General features: G+C 44.2%; 1 protein-coding gene across 1 annotated transcript in view; it reads left to right on the forward strand.

Annotated features, from left to right (window-relative positions):
• Positions 1-14,982, forward strand: part of IDUA (alpha-L-iduronidase) — an 85,123-nt gene extending 70,141 nt beyond the window's left edge. The window contains exons 11-14 of the mRNA XM_060237048.1: positions 7,824-7,949; positions 9,508-9,584; positions 11,902-12,002; positions 13,720-14,982. Coding sequence (XP_060093031.1) covers positions 7,824-7,949; positions 9,508-9,584; positions 11,902-12,002; positions 13,720-13,817 — 402 coding nt within the window. The 3' untranslated portion in view covers positions 13,818-14,982. The remainder of the gene's footprint in view (positions 1-7,823; positions 7,950-9,507; positions 9,585-11,901; positions 12,003-13,719) is intronic.
• Positions 14,983-17,833: the final 2,851 nt, after the last annotated feature.

Consider the following 17,833-nt stretch of genomic DNA (forward strand, 5'->3'; position numbering starts at 1 on the left):
GGGTGAAATCCCCCCAAAACAGAAATTTTGAGAATATCATGCCATTCTTACTTTCCAATCAAACCCAAATCTATTTTGCTGCTTTAAAAACATAAATGCATAATTTAGAACTTAGCATATAAAATTGTATTAATTTTTATGTTTCTGGAATTTAGAAGTATAAATGCCTTAGTTGTCAACAAGCAATATTCTTCTGTACTCAGTACTAAATGTTAGAGAACTACAGACTGTGGCCCCTTCTCTAGCATATTTCATTCACTGTAAAAGAAAAATATATATATATTTCACAGGATATTTTTTACTATTCCTCCAAATGTCCCAGTTTTTCTTTTGGAAAAACTGACGGGAAAAGTCCTCTGACCTTTTCATAATTTGAATAAGTAAAGCCTTGACTTACAAAGTATTTCACTTGTTTCAGGAGGAGGAGAAATTCAGAGGTCTTTTCTTAAAGGTTTTCCCTATAATTCCACTAGAAAATGTGATAAAATTCTCAGACCTAAAATTTTGAGTGAGTAAAACATTTTATCAACTGATTTCACTGATTTCAAAAACATTTTATGGGTATTTTTCAGTGCTCTCCAAAATATCACCCTTTTTTCCTACTGGAAACACTGAAAGTAAAGTTCTTGTGATGAAAAAATGGAAACACTGGTTTTCAATTTTTCTCTCTTAACACATGCAGTGATATCTCCTCAAAATACAATTTCTCCTGTAACATACCTTGCATTCATTCTCCAACAATGGAAGGCCACTTTCTCTCACACATTTCTTCACACCTCTCTGAAGAGATCTGCATTACCCCTACATATAGTTGTCAGCCCTTGGTGCTGATTGGAGATCTCCTAAGATTACAAGTGATCTCCAGGCAACAGAGATCAGCTCACCTGGAGAAAATGGCCACTTTGGAAGGTGGACTCCATAGCATTATACCTCATGAAAGTCCCTCCCCTCCCTGAATCCCACCCTCCTCATGCCATCCTTGCTGGACACACGGTTTGCACTGCTCAATCAGAGAAGAAGAAGACCATAGAATCAGAGTCTCAGAGTGGCTAACAATCTCCTTCCCTCGCAACAGACACCCTGTGAGGTGGGTGGGGCTGAGAGAGCTCTGACAGAAGCTGCCCTTTCAAGGACAACTCTGTGAGAGCTATGGCTGACCAAAGGCCATTCCAGCAGGTGCAAGTGGAGGAGTGGGGAATCAAACCCGGTTCTCCCAGATAAGAGGCCGCACACTTAACCACTACCCCAAACTGGCTCTGGTTTTGCATTCCGCACCCAACGGCCAGATGCCTCTTAGATTCCCAAACTGGGGGAAGGGGGGAGGGATTGGTTGTTCTTCTTGTTTGCTTCCAGTGCTCCATATTCAAAGGTATACTCCTGTCAACAGAAGTTGCATTTAGCTGCTGAGGAATCCTTATGATTTGTCTAACTCCTTTCTCAAGTCATTTCAGCTTGTGGCCACCAGGATGTCTCATAATTGGGGGAGTAGGTTAAACCTCCCCCCCTCCCCCCCAAAAAAGCACTATGCAAGACCAGACATTGCACTAAAAAAAAAAAACCCCTCTTGTGAGGCTTCACTTGGCAGCCATTTGGGCTTTGCTAGGCAACCATGGAAAACATTGGAGCCTTATATTGACTAGATTTATGTCAACCAACAAGTTGGGCTGAGAGACTGAAAAAGATGCAAAATAGAAGAGAAGGACACTTTTACACATCTGTCTTCCATTTAGACGCATCCATTGCTTAGCTGTTCCCCATTCCATTTCCAATTAAATCCAAACATGATGACCCCATGCATGCAGCTTGTTATTGTTATTTTGTCCTTTCATATGTCAAGACATCTTCACTAATTTGTATGCTAACTTGCTGTTCACCTATATGGATGCATCTATCTGTCTGTCTGTCTGTCTGTCTATCTGTCTGTCTATCTATCAACCTCCATTTCACTGTATCTGAGGAAGTGTGCGTGCACACGAAAGGTCATACCTTGAATAAAACATTGTTGGTCGTAAAGGTGCCCCTGGACTCAAACTTTGTTCTAAATCAGGATTAGTTACAGCCAGGACTACACTACAGTATAGACTTAAATCAATGTGCTTGTTCCCTTTCTGCAGGGAACCCTGCAAACTGCAGTTCTGCAAGTGGAGCAGGGAGAAGGAATATTCTTAAATAATTGTCAGCACCACCACCAAATGAGAATTACCAGGGTCCTGGAGGCAAGGAGTGGGGTAAACCATGATTTTGGAAGTGGTGTAAGACTGATTGAAGCTTACAGTACAACTAGGGCCAGAAATAAGAAACTAGGACCTAAAATGAGAGCTCCTTTTTCTCCTTTGCTTTCCACTTACCCATCATTAATGCTGCCAGGTCTCAGTTCCATATGAGTGTCTACCAAATGGGAGTTGTCCAAACACACTGGATCCCTTTTTATGAGATCCAGATGTTTGCTCCCTGTGGGGCTGACCTTTTCTGTCCACAATGAGAGTGCGGCATAAATATTTGCAGTAAGATTCTCCCAGCAAAACAGGACTGCTTTGTGTTTTCCCTTTCATCTTTCCTCCAGTGTTCCTTTATAAGCACGTGCTTGAACAGTAGGGAATCTACACCCCACGGTCATTTTGAAAGCTGACACGTGCTTAGACACAATTGTTTAGAGTCAGTGAAGATTCATATGTTATTGTGGCCAGCATTTGCTAAAAATGCAAATATAAGAAGGGGACACTTACTATGTATTTTATTTTAAGTCTGCCCTATCCTGCAAGCGAGCTCAGGACAACTCAAAATACATAGGTATAACCATTTAAAAACGAATAGGATAAAAGATTTAACATTCGATTCTATGCATAAATCACAAGATGATGGTAATGCAATTAAAGCATTCTCAGGCTGTGATCACCTAAATAATGCACTTTCAATCCATGTTCAATGCAGTTTCCAACTGGATTTTACTGTGTGAACTGACAAAATCCTCAGCCTCAGAAACATCGGTCTTTGTACGTGCACTAAATCTACTGATTTTTAACAAGTGGCAAAGCATTCCCACCAATCAGTACATACTTACAGAAAGAATTGACAGGCAAGAAGCAGGTGAGGGGCACTTCCTGGAGAAACTGGTTTTAATCTCTCCCATACTTGCCAGTGCTCTCTCTAATGTCATCCTTTCCCTTGGTCATTTACCCCTGCAGTAGGACTTACCTTCTAGTTTCAGAGCCCAGCAATGTGCGTTCCTAAGAACACTTTCCCGGGAGTAAAATAGGATCCTGAGTGGCCTAATTTAGGACTGCTTTTGGCAGTGCAGGAAGATGGACATCCAGGAAAGGGAGAAATGGAAGAAAAAACAGTCTTAACAAGCAAACAAAAGACATACCTATCCCTTAAGGCTCTTTTTAAAAGGTTTCACAAAGAGATTGTACTTACTATTCACTGCTTGCCTCTTGCCTGAGAAGTTTCTTTTCTTGTTGAAAGAACACTTACAAAAGGAAGATTGTCCAGGAACCTCTAACGGAATTTCCTGCAGAAGTTGACCCAAAAGATCACACTGGATCTGAACCCACTAAAACCTGCTAGATGTTGTTTCCCATGCAAAAACATCACCTGGCAATGCTTCCCAAAACAATGCTGAGCTCTCTAACAAAGCTTCTTCTCACAGTCTGTATTTATACCAGCTACCCAAAGCATTAAATGGCATGCCATTGGAATGTACTTTCGACTGTATAAAGACAGATTACATTTCTGTTGTAGAGTGATCATTCAAATCCATTCACAAAAACAGCGGAACTTCAATTAACACCTTTAAAAAAAAAAAAAAACCCTCATGCTGACACTTTACATCTGCAATAAAAGTCTGACCAGTGGATAGGTGGCCTACAAAGTTAGTTAGCCCCCACACACTTTATCTACACAGCAACTCTGTGAGATAGGCTAGGGTACACACACATATCAGATAATATTGATTTTGAGAGTAATACTGATTTTGAGAACTATTTCTAGGTTAGTTTTTTGTTGTTATTACTTAGGTTTCTGGGGATCAGGCTCAAAAATGCATACACAAACTTTCAAGGTCCCCCCCACAAAGGAAAGCAATAAGCATTTAAGTGTGTGTGTGTGTGGGGGGGGGAAGTATGCAATATAGCTTTTGTGATGCCTTTCAAAGGTTCCTTAAGAGATAGGTATGGTAGGGTAAACTCTTATTTTTGTAAAGTTACTTTTATAGATGATTGAAAGCTTTTTTTTTCCCCCTTAAGAGAGGAACATAATTCTAGATGCTTTACACATTGAATAATAATAATAATAATAATAATAATATTTTATTTTTATATCCCGCCCTCCCCGCCAGGCGGGCTCAGGGCGGCTAACAGACATGGGGATCCCATGATTCACATAAAACAACATAAACAGTTTTAAATATATCAGTCACAAATAAATTATTTAAAATAGTTAAAATATATAAAATGGTGCTAAAATACTGTATCATAATGTACGCAAGATGGCTAGATGTCCATTCGTTGGATTAATCAAGTTCTATCTCAAAAGCCAGCTGGAAAAGAAATGTTTTGCAAGCCCTGCGGAACTGGTTCAGGTCCCGCAGGGCTCGCACCATCTCAGGAAGGTCGTTCCACCAACGAGGGGCTATCACCGAGAAGGCCTGCTCCCTGAATGTTTCTAGACTAATGAAACAGGGATGGTGCATCTTCTTTTAGTGCAGTGATTAAGAATGGTAGACTAATCTGGAGCACTGGGTTTGATTTCCCACTCCTCCACATGCAGCCAGCTGGGTGTCCTTGAACCAGTTCTCTCAGGGCTGTTCTCTCAAGAGCAGTTCTGTCAGAGCTCTTTCAGCTCACCTATCTCACAGGGTGTCTGTTGTGGAGAGAGCCAATAGATGTTGTTTACCTTGACTTCCAGAAAGCTTTTGATAAAGTTCCTCATCAAAGAAAGCAGAGAAAGAGCAGGGCTCGGTACTGGGTCCCATGCTCTTTAACTTGTTCATAAATGATTTGGAGTTGGAAGTGAGCAGTGAAGTGGCCAAGTTTGCAGATGACACTAAATTGTTCAGGGTGGTGAGAACCAGAGAGGATTGTGAGGCACTCCAAAGGGATCTGTTGAGGCTGGGTGAGTGGGCGTCAACGTGGCAGATGAGGTTCAATGTGGCCAAGTGCAAAGTAATGCACATTGGGGCCAAGAATCCCAGCTACAAATACAAGTTGATGGGGTGTGAACTGGCAGAGATTGACCAAAAGAGAGATCTTGGGGTCGTGGTAGATAACTCACTGAAAATGTCAAGACAGTGTGCGATTGCAATAAAGAAGGCCAACGCCATGCTGGGAATTATTAGGAAGGGAATTGATAACAAATCAGCCAGTATCATAATGCCCCTGTATAAATCGATGGTGCGGTCTCATTTGGAGTACTGTGTGCGGTTCTGGTTGCCGCACCTCAAAAAGGATATTATAGCACTGGAGAAAGTCCAGAAAAGGGCAACTAGAATGATTAAAGGGTTGGAACACTTTCCCTATGAAAAAAGGTTGAAACGCTTGGGGCTCTTTAGCTTGGAGAAACGTCGACTGCGGGGTGACATGATAGAGGTTTACAAGATAATGCATGGGATGGAGAAAGTAGAGAAAGAATTACTTTTCTCCCTTTCTCACAATACAAGAACTCGTGGGCATTCGATGAAATTGCTGAGCAGTTGGGTTAAAATGGATAAAAGTACTTCTTCACCCAAAGGGTGATTAACATGTAGAATTCACTGCCACAAGAGGTGGTGGCGGCTACAAGCATAGCTAGCTTCAAGAGGGGATTGGATAAAAATATGGAGCAGAGGTCCATCTGTGGCTATTAGCCACAGTGTGCAGGCAGGCAGGCAGGCAGGCAGGCAGGCAGGCAGGCAGGCAGGCAGGCAGGCAGGCAGGCAGGCAGGCAGGCAGGCAGGCAGGCAGGCAGGCAGACAGACAGACAGACAGACAGACAGACAGACAGACAGACAGACAGACAGACAGACAGACAGACAGACAGACAGACAGACAGACAGACAGACAGACAGACAGACAGACAGACAGACAGACAGATAGATAGATAGATAGATAGATAGATAGATAGATAGATAGATAGATAGATAGATAGATAGATAGATAGATAGATAGATAGATAGATAGATAGAATTCTTTTTTGGCCACTGTGTGACACAGAGTGTTGGACTGGATGGGCCATTGGCCTGATCCAACATGGCTTCTCTTATGTTCTTATGAGAGGAAAAGAAGGAGATTGTAAACTGTTCTGAGACTGAGTGAAGGTCAGGGTAGAAATCCAATCTCTTCTTCTTGATTATACAATGACTGAAACAGAATTGGCCCATTTGGTAAGCAGTATGCCCTCTGTGTCATGGTCCTGACCTGAATTGGGCCTCTGTTGAGGAACATAGTTCCTTGCAGCTACTCTCTGACTAAGTGGAGTGCAAGTTGGGTTTGGGTTAGGAGAGCCCAGGCCAAAATTGTTTTTAAAAGTAATGTAACCAAGAGATTGAAGCCAGGAAGGGCAGCTGCAAAGGAACTAGAAAGGATTCTCAAGTGTAAAGATGTGTCACTGGTGACAAAGGTCAAGAGAATACATACCATAGTATTCCACAATTACGATGTATGGGTGTAAAAGTCAGTTAATAAAGAAAGCTGGCAGGAAGAATGTTGATTCGTTTGAAATGTGATGTCGAAGAAGAGTTTATTTTTTTTAAACAATTTTATTTTATTGTATTGTAAAAAAACAAAGAGCAAAAGGGATGTCATATTTACATTCATACATTATTTGCATTCCCCAGAAGGTTGTTTATACAGATTAAACATTGTTCATAGAACCTTAATACAAGATAGAATATATAAAGGAAATAAATAATTTAACATAACATAAAACACTGGAGGAGGTTAAAAGGCATTCACTAAGCCCTTATCACGAAAGAATAATTTGTTTGTGAATGATGCGCTGGTTGATTGAAGAGGAAATTATAGGGTCCGCATCGATTTTGTCAAGAATGGGGTACCACTTGGCAATGAAATTTTGAGCTGCTTTTAAGGGATCACGAATGTCTATGTCAGCTGTGATTTTATCCATTGTGATAAAATCCCATATTTTAATGAGCCAACTATCAATGGTTAAGTCATGCTGAGATTTCCAATTTTGAGCTATGATGGTTTTGGCTGCAGTTATAAGAGAGATGAGCAAGAATATTTTGGAGGGAGATGCATTGACAGCTTGCCAGTTATTGAGAAGAACGACTTCTATTTGCCTAGGGATGTTGACACCTGAGATAAGATTCTGTCTGTGATATGACTTTTGCCAGAAGGAATTAACTATTGGGCACTCCCACCAACAGTGAATAGTGGAAGTTACTTTAACACATATTGTGCACCACCAGAAAGACAAATAAGAGGGGTCTAGATCAAATCAGGACAAAGCTGTCTCTAGAATCTAAAATGTCTAAACCAAGACTATTGTACTTTGGTCAAATTATGAGAAGAAAAGGCTAACTGAAAAAATAATGCTAGGAAAAGCTGAAGACAGTAGGAAAAGAGGAAGACCCGGCGTGAGATGGCTTGACTCAATCAAGGAAGCCATGGCCCTCAGTTTGCAAGATCTGAGCAAGGCTGTTTATGATGGGACATTTTGGAGGTAATTAATTCATAGGGTCACCATAAATCAAAAGCGACTTCACGGCACTTAACACACTCAATGGTTTGGCCCCTATATAATATTGCATGACATGACAGGCTTTTGTGAAGGTGATTTTTCTCCCTTGCAGGAACTTTACAATCTTCTTATAAATTATTTCAAAGGACCCCATAGTGAAAGGACCATTTCCTCTTCCCGAAGAAGGCCGTTTGGTACTGAAACAAGAGCTCCCTGTTCCGGCTCTCTTTCTCATCCATATTTGTGCAAGGTCTCATGCTGGTCCTGACCAGGTGAGTTCCCATTGCCTGTCAGCTGCTTATGTATAGTTAAATGAGCTTTAATCAGATTCAGAAATAATCTGTTTTGTGTTCCTGAGATCCACTTAGGACCCCTGGGGTAAGAGAGGCTTGGAATCCATTCTGCTTCTAGCAGTTTCCCATTATTAGAATTGCCAGCTGAGCGCTCTGGTCGGAGATGCTAGGGATAGTGAGGAGGGACGACACTGTGCTGAAGTTTTTGGCGAATCCTAGAGCATTGCCTTATGTGGTAACGTCAGGCCTCGGATTCAGTGGGAGCTCACAGGAGTGCAGCTCCTGAACCTTTATGAGAGTTCCACCTCCTCCTTCTGAGAGTTCCACCTCCTTGTCCACTGAATAGTAGGTGCAGCTGCATAACAATCCCTGAATGAGCCCCACCACCTATTTTTCTACAAAACAACCCCTGGGTAATGTCACTTCCAGGTTTTTTTCTAGAAGAGACGTTCCGGTGTTGGCATAATGCTGGTTCCCCCCCCCCTTCTGATTTACAGCAGAAAACCCACCAGACACTCTCACCATTAACACCAATTCTAGTTTGCTGTGCCGTACCATGATCTTCTGCCCAGCTGTTCACTAGATGCCTGTTCCTTGCTCCCAAATATCATTCATTCCAAGGACACACACCAGCTAACCAGCCAGATTAGCTTTCACTGAGTCAGTGAATGTCTCTCAGTTTTATACCTTCAGACTCCAGACAATGACTGGCCTGGTAAAAGGCTCTCTCCAACACACAAAACAAAACATTCTTACCATTAGCATGCTAAGGGGGAGGTTATGCTAAAAGAAATCTTGTCCCTGACGTGTTAGTTTTCTGTATGCAGAGAATAGAGCTCCATTCTGTTATGGGTATGTGTGCCTACAGTCTGAAGCAGTCCTGAAATGTGCTTTTCACTGTGAAACTGTGATCCCTCCCCTCTCTCTTGGTACAGTTATTGCCAGGCTGAGCTGGGCCTTGTGCCTTTCAAAACGGCTGTGGTAGCTGTTTATGCACAGCACCTTGTATACCAGCATCTTCCCTCTCTGATTTGCCAAGCAAAGGAACAGATGGTGCTCTGTATATTTCCTGTGTTGCCTCTTTTTAAAATGGCAGTTGCCACCTTTTCTCTCTTAGCTCAACAGCGGCGGGGAGAGACTAAAGAGGAAGCACATGGATGTCCTGTGTTATCTATTGTACATGACCATGTGAAATGGAATCCTGGGTCTATTTTTTGTGCACATGTGAGCAATATAGTTCCAAGCACCTACAAGAGAGAAAAGGATAAACTGTTGACTTTTTCTCAACACATTCTGGTAAACAAATGCTATCTTTTAGACAAAAGAAAAAAATCTGTCCAAAGATTCAAAGCTTGGCTGGGCTTTATTTTTTCAGCTGGCAGAACACCCTGCAATAATTGGTATTTGTTTGTTGGCTGTCCTCAGCCCATGTGTGTTTTTAAAGGACTGACTCAAATACGTGAAATAAGCTGAGCTAGATGTGGATTCTGCTTTCCACACTTCGCAGTACTTACCCAGAATTCCTCTGTCTTGCCAGGTGAATGGTGTTCGCCTCATCAGTCTCGTGATGGGACAAGTTCTGGTACTGTGGGATGATGGCTGTGTGAATTCAAAGTAGGTAGTTCTCCAAGAAGAAGCAGAGTTGTATTTGTTTTTAAATCTATTCATTAGGCATTGTAAAAGGATACTGCTAACCTAATGGCAAGAGTCATCCTCCAGAAAGCCTACCTCACCTGTACAAAAAGCGAAGGCTGTTTTTGTTTTGTTTTTTTAAAAAATCCGTCTTGGAATTTAATGTCATAACAGCCAGCTTTGTGAATAAGGCTACTTTAAAAACCTGTAATATGTTTTACTGGCCATGGATTTTTATATTGGTCACACTGATAGCCCCACTGCCGCTCCCCTAGGCTCTTCCCACCCTCAAGAGTGTGGGAGAGCCCCATTTTCCCCGCTGCCGCTCTTCCCGGGCTCTTCTCTGCCTCCCCCGCTCTCCCCATGGCCCAATTTCCCCGCTGCCGCTCTCCCCGGGCTCTTCCATGCCTCCCCCGCTCTCCCCGCGGCCCCATTTTCCCCGCTGCCACTCTCCTCGGGCTCTTCCCTGCCTCCCCCGCTCTCCCCGCGGCCCCATTTTCCCCGCTGCCACTCTCCCCGGGCTCTTCCCTGCCTCCCCTGCTCTCCCCGCGGCCCCATTTTCCCCGCTGCCACTCTGCCCGGGCTCTTCCCTGCCTCCCCCGTTCTCCCCGCGGCCCCATTTTCCCCGCTGCTGCTCCCCCGGGCTCTTCCCACCCTCGTGAGAGCAAGTGAGCTGGGGCTGGGCAGCTGGCCGCTGGAAAAAGCAGCCAAGCCTTCAAGGCCACCCACCCAAAATTTTATGCCCTGGACCCCCCCACCCAGAAATTTATGGCTATGGAGCTGAGCCTGCAGCAAAAGCAGCCCCCAGCTCCCCCCAGGAGTTAAAGTGTTGGCTGGCCTGGCGCTGCCAGATGCAGAAGAGGGGCTGAGGAGCTGCTGAAGGGCAGGCAAGCCTGACGGAACCGGCTTGCCTGGCTGACTTTCTCACTTTTTTTTGCTGCAGGAAATTTGAATTTCTGTTTTGGGGGGAGGGAAGTGTCCTGTGCCCGCTGCCCACCACTCAACCAGAACCCAGATGGAGTTTTGCGACAGCTTCCCTTTCCTCCCTGCCTGACTTGGCTGAAAGTGCCTTACAAGCCCGGCAAGCACAGAAGCGGTTTTCTTGCTCCAGAGATGGGTTTCCCTGGGGCTGGGCTGGCAGATGGGGAGGAGGTGGGTCAGGCGGACAAAGAAGGAAACAATGGGGAGGGGGTCAGGTGAAGAGGGAAGCCGATGAACAGCAAAGCAACGAGGGAAGTGATAGGGAGGGAGGGGGAGGGCAGACGAAGGGGGAAGCGATGGAGAGGAGGCGAGGCAGGCAAGCTGAGGGAAAGGTGCTGATGGAGGAAGAGGCAAACTAGGGGGAAACTGGAGTGGGGGGAAAGCTGGCCCGGGGCCCATAGGCAAATGCCTCATTTGCCTAATTGTTAATCCGTCCCTGAAAACAGGTACTCTGGTCTTAGTGGCATGTATTAGCCTGGATGGAGCATTGTGAAGTGCTGTAAGAGAAAAACAAGAGACTTTACTACACTTCCTTGCAGAAGAGTTCCCAAATATGTGCATATTGTCACTAATGTGATAAAAAGGCAGTTAAGCATTTAGACCAGAGGTCAGGAGCTGGAGGACTGCCCCCACATCCAAAATGGCTCTATGGGAACGGTACCAGTCTAATCTGGAAGTAAAAGGAGGATGCAGCGGGAGAAGGACTAGTCATCTGGGGAACAGGGTAAAGGACATTCAAAATCATCCTTCTCGGCATCATCACTCCAGAAGACTATTTGCTGATCAGGGACTTTAAGAGGCTAAATGAGAATGCTGCAGTTTGTTGTCGCCTGCCAGCCAGTGTCCGTGCAAACTTTAATCCAGTCTTAGAATGGGGTGTTGAATGGATGCACTGGCCTGATTGGCCCAGGCTAACCTGACCTCATCAGATCTCAGACGCTAAGCTGGGTTGGCCCTGGCTAGTATTTGGATGGGAGACAACCAAGGAAGTACAGGTTTGCTCTGCAAAGGCAGGCAATGGCAAACCTCCTCTGTTTGTCTCTTGCCTTGAAAACCCTGTGGGTTCACCATACGTTAGCTGTGATTTGAAGGCACTTTCCACCACATTGAATGGATACCTGAAATGGGATGAAATGGAGACACTTCTGTGCATTGTCTATAAGTCTGTTGGGCTTTGTTTTGCTCAGGGATAACTGAGTTTGGAATGGCTGTTTTCTATGTCTACCCAAACCCCTTTTCCTTTGCTGGAAGACAGTGATAAAGAGAACGGCTGAACTTGCAAGCCCTTCCACAAGTGCTTTCCCCCTTCTTCTCATAGGTGTCTGAAAACATATGAAGTCGTCTTCTCACAGGATGGAAAAGCTTACCACCCAATCAGTGAAAAAAAAAGTATATTTACAATGCTGGTCTATAGCCCAGGTAAAGTCCACCATCTATTTTTCAGTGTTAACTGAGATAGCACAATTTAAGCCTGTTCCCTATTAGCTGATAGCCTTTCAACCCCTTTAGTAATTCCTTCAGGCACCTTTCACAGTGTGGAATTTCTTCTAGAAGAAAAGTGTGAGCTGAAAAGGAATTGAAATGTTTTTTGTTTCTAAGGACCTAACTAAAGAGTACAAAGTCCACAGCTCCCTTCCAGCCCAGAGCAGAAGAGGAGCAGATGTGCTCTGGGAATTCTGCATATGGAGCTGAATTTCCAGATGCATGCAGGCTCAGTTGGGCTTGGGACTCTGAGAAGGGATTGAGCCTTCACCCCCTGTGCCATTTCTGCAGTCTCAAATGGCCCTGGGGCAAGGTTACCACTTATCCAGTGGGAGGGACATGAGGACAGCTACAGGAGGAATTCCCCCCCCCCCTCTTTTCCACAGGCTCCAACTCAAGCTCTTGTGACAAACCCTCAGGTGACATCCGAAACTTAGAGGAAGTTTTAAAAAGCAGCTGGAGGACTCTATAGGGGCATCTTTTAAAAAATGGACTGGGGGCTCCTGAGATCACTTTGGGAACTCATGCAAGGTAGATTTCTATGCAACATTTTTACACTTCCAGGATTATGCGGTAAAGCAGCTTCTTGGGAAGCACAGTGGTGGATCTAGGGAGTGAGATTCTAGAGTCCTCTCTGCCTCTGTTGACAAATTCAACTGCTGAAAAGCTGCACTGGTAACAAATTTGTCATATAGAGTTGGAAAGTTGGGTCCGTTAATAGCAATAGATCAGAATGAAGAATCCCAGTTCTTGGATCCTCAGAGACCTGCCATAGGCCTTACAATACCTGGGAGAAAGGCAGGTATTGTAAGACCCATGGAGTGCAGTAATGTCCTGCCCTGGATGGCCTAGGCTAGACTGATCTTGTCAGATCTGACAAGCTAAGCAAGGTTGGCCCTGGTTAGTACTTGGATGGGAGACCCACCAAGGAAGTCCAGAGTCACTACACAGCAGCAGGTGATGGCAAAATCACCTCTATTGATCTCTTGCCTTGGAAACCCCATGGACTTGCCATGAGATGGCTGCCACTTGATGGCACTTTCCACCACTACCTTTCCCCGTTTGTTGCTTGAAGATACAAAATTCTAGGACCAGAAGGTCCCGGATGGAAGACCATCAAGGAAGTCCAGAGTCACTGCACAGAGGCTTGACACAGGCGGTTGTAAGTCAGAGATCCCCATGTTGCCGATACCTTTTCTGGTACCCACCAAGGGTTCTAGGAAGTGGGTGGAGCCAGGCAGGGCTTTTACTCAGCAAGACTTCTGATTGGTTATTGGAGATTTGATTGGCTGTGCGGATTTTTTAAAGTTATGTTGCTTTGGCAGCTGCTGCCACTACAACAGAAGCATCTGCAGTGTGTCACTGAAGTGAAGCTGTGGCAATCATGTGGCTGGCTCCGCCTCTTGTGGCAGCCATTTTGTTGCTGCACCCACCATGCCGTGTCAGAATTCCGAATGTGCTCACAAGCTCAAAAAGATTAGGGACCCTCCATTGTAAATTTTCCATAAAGACCAGTAGGCAACAGAAACACTTTAATTTAAAAAAATGCTAATGTTTGTAATCTCCAAGGTGTAGAACAACTTTTCCCACAGGACCCTAAACCTTTTCAGCACATGCAAGACTTTTAACTTCATGGCTTTGGCTTTGTTCACAGGAACGAGAGTTACGGGATATTACAGAGTGTGTGCTATCGACTACTGGGACAGAAGAGGCCCATTTTCTCTGCCAGTGTACTATCATGAAGAGGCTTAAAAGAAAAATGAGCGTATCCTATAGGCAAGCCAGAAATTAAGAGTCTTAGGTCTGCTGACAGCTTGTTCAGAATGCAAGCTACAACTCTTGCTGCAGTTTCTCTTCTGCCTCTTAAACTTCCCCACCTCTTCATTCTTTAGCCCCCTGTCTTCAACCCAGGTATCCCATACAGTCATCCCATACAGCAAGATTAAGATTCTTGCTTCAGATGGCTCCAGCTCCCGCCCCCCGCCTTATCAAGAGGGTTGTCAGTACCAGCCCCACCATTAAATGCGGTGAGTGCCTCTTGTATCAGGTGCTGGCAGATTGCTGGTGCCCTCTTGGACAGTGGCCCTTCAGCAAATTTTCCTGGAAGTTAAAGGGCCAGTCCATCCCACTTGTTGTATTTCTGTTCAGCATGTATGTGCATGCTATGAATGCTTTGCATAGTGCAGTGGTTAAGAGCAGCAGACTCTGATCTGGAGAACCAGGTTTGATTCCCCTCTCCTCCTCCACATGCAGCCAGCTGGGTGACCTTGGGCCAGTCAAAGTTCTCTCAGAGCTCTCTCAGCCTCACCTACCTCACAAGGTGCCTGTTGTGGGGAGAGGATGCTATTGTAGGTTGCTTTGAGACACCTTAAGGTAGAAGAAGAGGAGTATAAAAACTTTTTCTTCTTCTCAGCTGCTGAACATTGAGGGCTGGTCCTGGACAGCAGGGTTGCCATGTTCAACTCAAGTCCAGGGTGTCTCCATTAGGCTCTCACTAGGCAACAACCCCACCAAGTTCATAGTGAGGGGTGAGAAGGTTCCATCTGCCACTTTTTGGAACTTCATGACACATAGACATTTGATAGGCCAGTTGTAATGTAACCTGAAGGGAAGGAAGCCTGTCTCAAGGCAAATCAAGCCTCCATTCTTGCTGGGATGAGAATGCAGAAACAGTGCAACTAAATATTTGTGCAAGGAGAAAAGCCACTGGGAAGCCCTTACTGAGTACTTCTGGCACAAGTGATGTTTATTCAGATGGACAAACTGGTGAAGGGGAAGAAACCAGATTTTTATAAAATATTTCTCAAAATGCCAACACACTCCACTAGAGAACGTGGCATTCTAAAGCACAATATATGTGTGTTTCTGAGGAAATCCAACCCACGGTACATTAAATTGCCAAAAGCTGTTTCTAAAAGCAAGTGTGTTTTCTTTTTTAAAATGCTTAATAGACTGGAACCAAAGGTGATCCTGAGGAAGAATCACATGTGCCTCAAAATAAGGGGAAAGTGACTGCCTTCCCCTGCCCCACTTAGCTGTTGCTCCCTGCTGTAGGATCTGCCATAAAGTATGCCATAGCAGCAGCTATCAAAGATGTGGCAGAAAAAAAGGGTTTGGACAAAAATGAAGCAATATGTGATTCAGGGTGGGTATTCTGAAGTGTAATGATTGGCTCATTGACCCTGTTTCAACCACAGAGGACTATATCATCTGTGGAAGAGGTCTTAAGATGTATTTCTCCTCTAGGTGGAGACCACTGATTTTACTGAAGAAGATGATCCAATATGCTACACCACACAAAGATTGCACGGGTACATTGAAGAGAGACAGGGCAGTCCTCAAAAATGGGGCTTCCTTTTTTTGTGTCTGCCTTGCTGTAAGCCAGCGTGGTGTGGTTTCAGTGCAGGACTAAGATTGGAGATCCAGGTTCAGATCCCCTCCACTCTATCATGGAAGTTCACTGGGTGACCTTGGGCTAGTTGCTGTCTCTCACTTCAGCCTATCTCAGAATTTGGTATGTGCAAACATAAAATAGAGTAGGGGAGAATGGTGTCGTAAGCTCCTTTAGGTCCCTGTTGCTGAGAAAAATAAATAAAAACAGTTCTGGCTCTGGGAAAGAGCATGTAAAATGAAAAGTTCTCAAACTCCTCCCACTAGGGTTGCCTATCTCCAGGTGGTGCCTGGAGTTCTCCCATAATCACAACTGACCTCCAGACAACAAAGATCAATTTCCCTGGAGAAAATGACTGCTTGGGAGTGGGTAGACTCTGGCATTATATCATGCTGAGGTCCCTCCCCTCCTCAAGGCTCCGCCCTCATCTCCAGAAATTTCCTAACCTGGAGTTGGCAACCCTACTTCCCATAGAGGTACACAATTCAATTCAAGGAAGCACATTTAAAAGATTACTTAAAAATGTTTATTGACAAATATCAATACAATTCTTTGAGGTTTTAACAATTGTGTATTGCACCCAAGTGCAAAAAGAAAACCCAGCACTTAAGTGTTTGAGAAGAAGCACCAGGGCTTTTTTTGTATCAGGAACTCCTTTGCATATTAGGCCACACACCACTAATGTAGCCAATCCTCCAAGAGTTTACCGTAGGCCTTGAGCCCTGTAAGCTCTTGAAGGATTGGCTACATAAGAGGGGTGTGGCCTAATATGCAAAGGAGTTCCTGCTACAAAAAAAGCCCTGAGAAGCACTAATCCAAACTATGGAAGTAGAGGGACAGCTTCAAGAAACAGAAATTAGAAGTCTGCACCAACTCTGGATTGGAAGTAGTGTGAATTTTTTAACAGGCTTCTGTGGAAGAAAAGCAAAATAAGCATGTTGTCAATATCATCAATTGGTTCACACACATCAGTGACAAAAGGAAGTCCAGCTTCACACTATGCAAATGTATAAGGTAACAAATTCAACATGACAAGAGAGGGAGAGGTGATTTTTAGCTTTAAAAGGATGAGTTGCAGGTGTCATTTTGTAGAAAAAGAGGTGCCAGAGTTCATTAGTGCAACTCATTTGCATATGCCACACACTCCTGACATCACCGGAAGGTGTACTAAATTATATCAGCTCAGCATCTACCTTAAAATGCTTCCTGAATTATAATTGTCATAATAAAACCTTACTCCCACAGCCCCAGCATACTTTTAAAATTACTTTCTCCTATGTGGCCACAGTAGCATGATGAAGATTTCCATCTGTATGCTTTATATGTTTTGGTTATCTTCCCATTTATAGTGGGGAAAAATATTAGAAAGTTTGTTATAGCTTAACAATTCAGCAGAATTCTCAAAGGGGTTTGAACAATGGAGCCCAGAAGCAGGTATTTGGGAGGGGGGGTAAGAAAGAAAGAGCACAACGAGATTCCAAAATGAGGCCTGGTTACATATACAGAATGGGACAGTTGACAGCTATTTGCCATGCTGCCTGAATGGCATCTCCACATTTATAGGCATTAATAGTGCATCAAAAACTGTAGGCAAGCAACAGATAACAGCTCTCTTATCTGCGAAGCTCCTAAGGGCATCTGTTTACCCATTGCTGAGGAACAGAGTATGAGACTAGATGGACCCTTGGCCTGATCCAGCACAGAAAGCTTATATTCTTGAAATGCAGACATAGTAACTAGAATGAGGTCAGTCTGCTAGCCAAATGCTATAGTAAAGAACTATCCTTAGATGTCAAAGATGTTGCTCTATTTTTTTTATGCATCCCCTATTAAACATATTCAAAACAGAGAAATGAGAAGGAACCTGCTACTTTGCTGGCAACAAGCTAGCAGCAGCTGAGGTCCATCTAGGCTGATTCCTCCCTCCAAGGCTTCTTTTGTAGCAGGAGCTCCTTTGCATATTAGCCCACATCCCCCTGATGTAGCCAATCCTTCAAGAGTTTACAGGGCTGTTCTTACAGGACCTACTGTAAGCTCTTGGAGGACTGGCTACATTGGTGGGGTGTAGCCTAATACTCAAAGAAGTTCCTGCTACAAAAAGCCCTGCCCCCCTCCCATCCAGAAGGCATTTAACCTGGTCAGGGCCAAAGTGCAGAAGGTAAAGGGCATACAGTCCTTTGGCCATAAGACCCAGCTTGACAAATCAGGAGCAGCCAAAGACTCAGTGGTGTTTTGTTTGTCTATTTGTTCTTTTGCAATTGGGAATTTCCTTCAGATTTTTATGTCACTTTGGCTCCCTATGAAGAGATGTGGCCTAAAAATACATAAATAAATGAAGGACTAATCCTTTCCAGCCCTGACCAGTATGGTCAGACTA

This window comes from Heteronotia binoei, chromosome 4 (assembly GCF_032191835.1).
Source record: "Heteronotia binoei isolate CCM8104 ecotype False Entrance Well chromosome 4, APGP_CSIRO_Hbin_v1, whole genome shotgun sequence".
NCBI classification, from domain to species: Eukaryota; Metazoa; Chordata; class Lepidosauria; order Squamata; family Gekkonidae; genus Heteronotia; species Heteronotia binoei.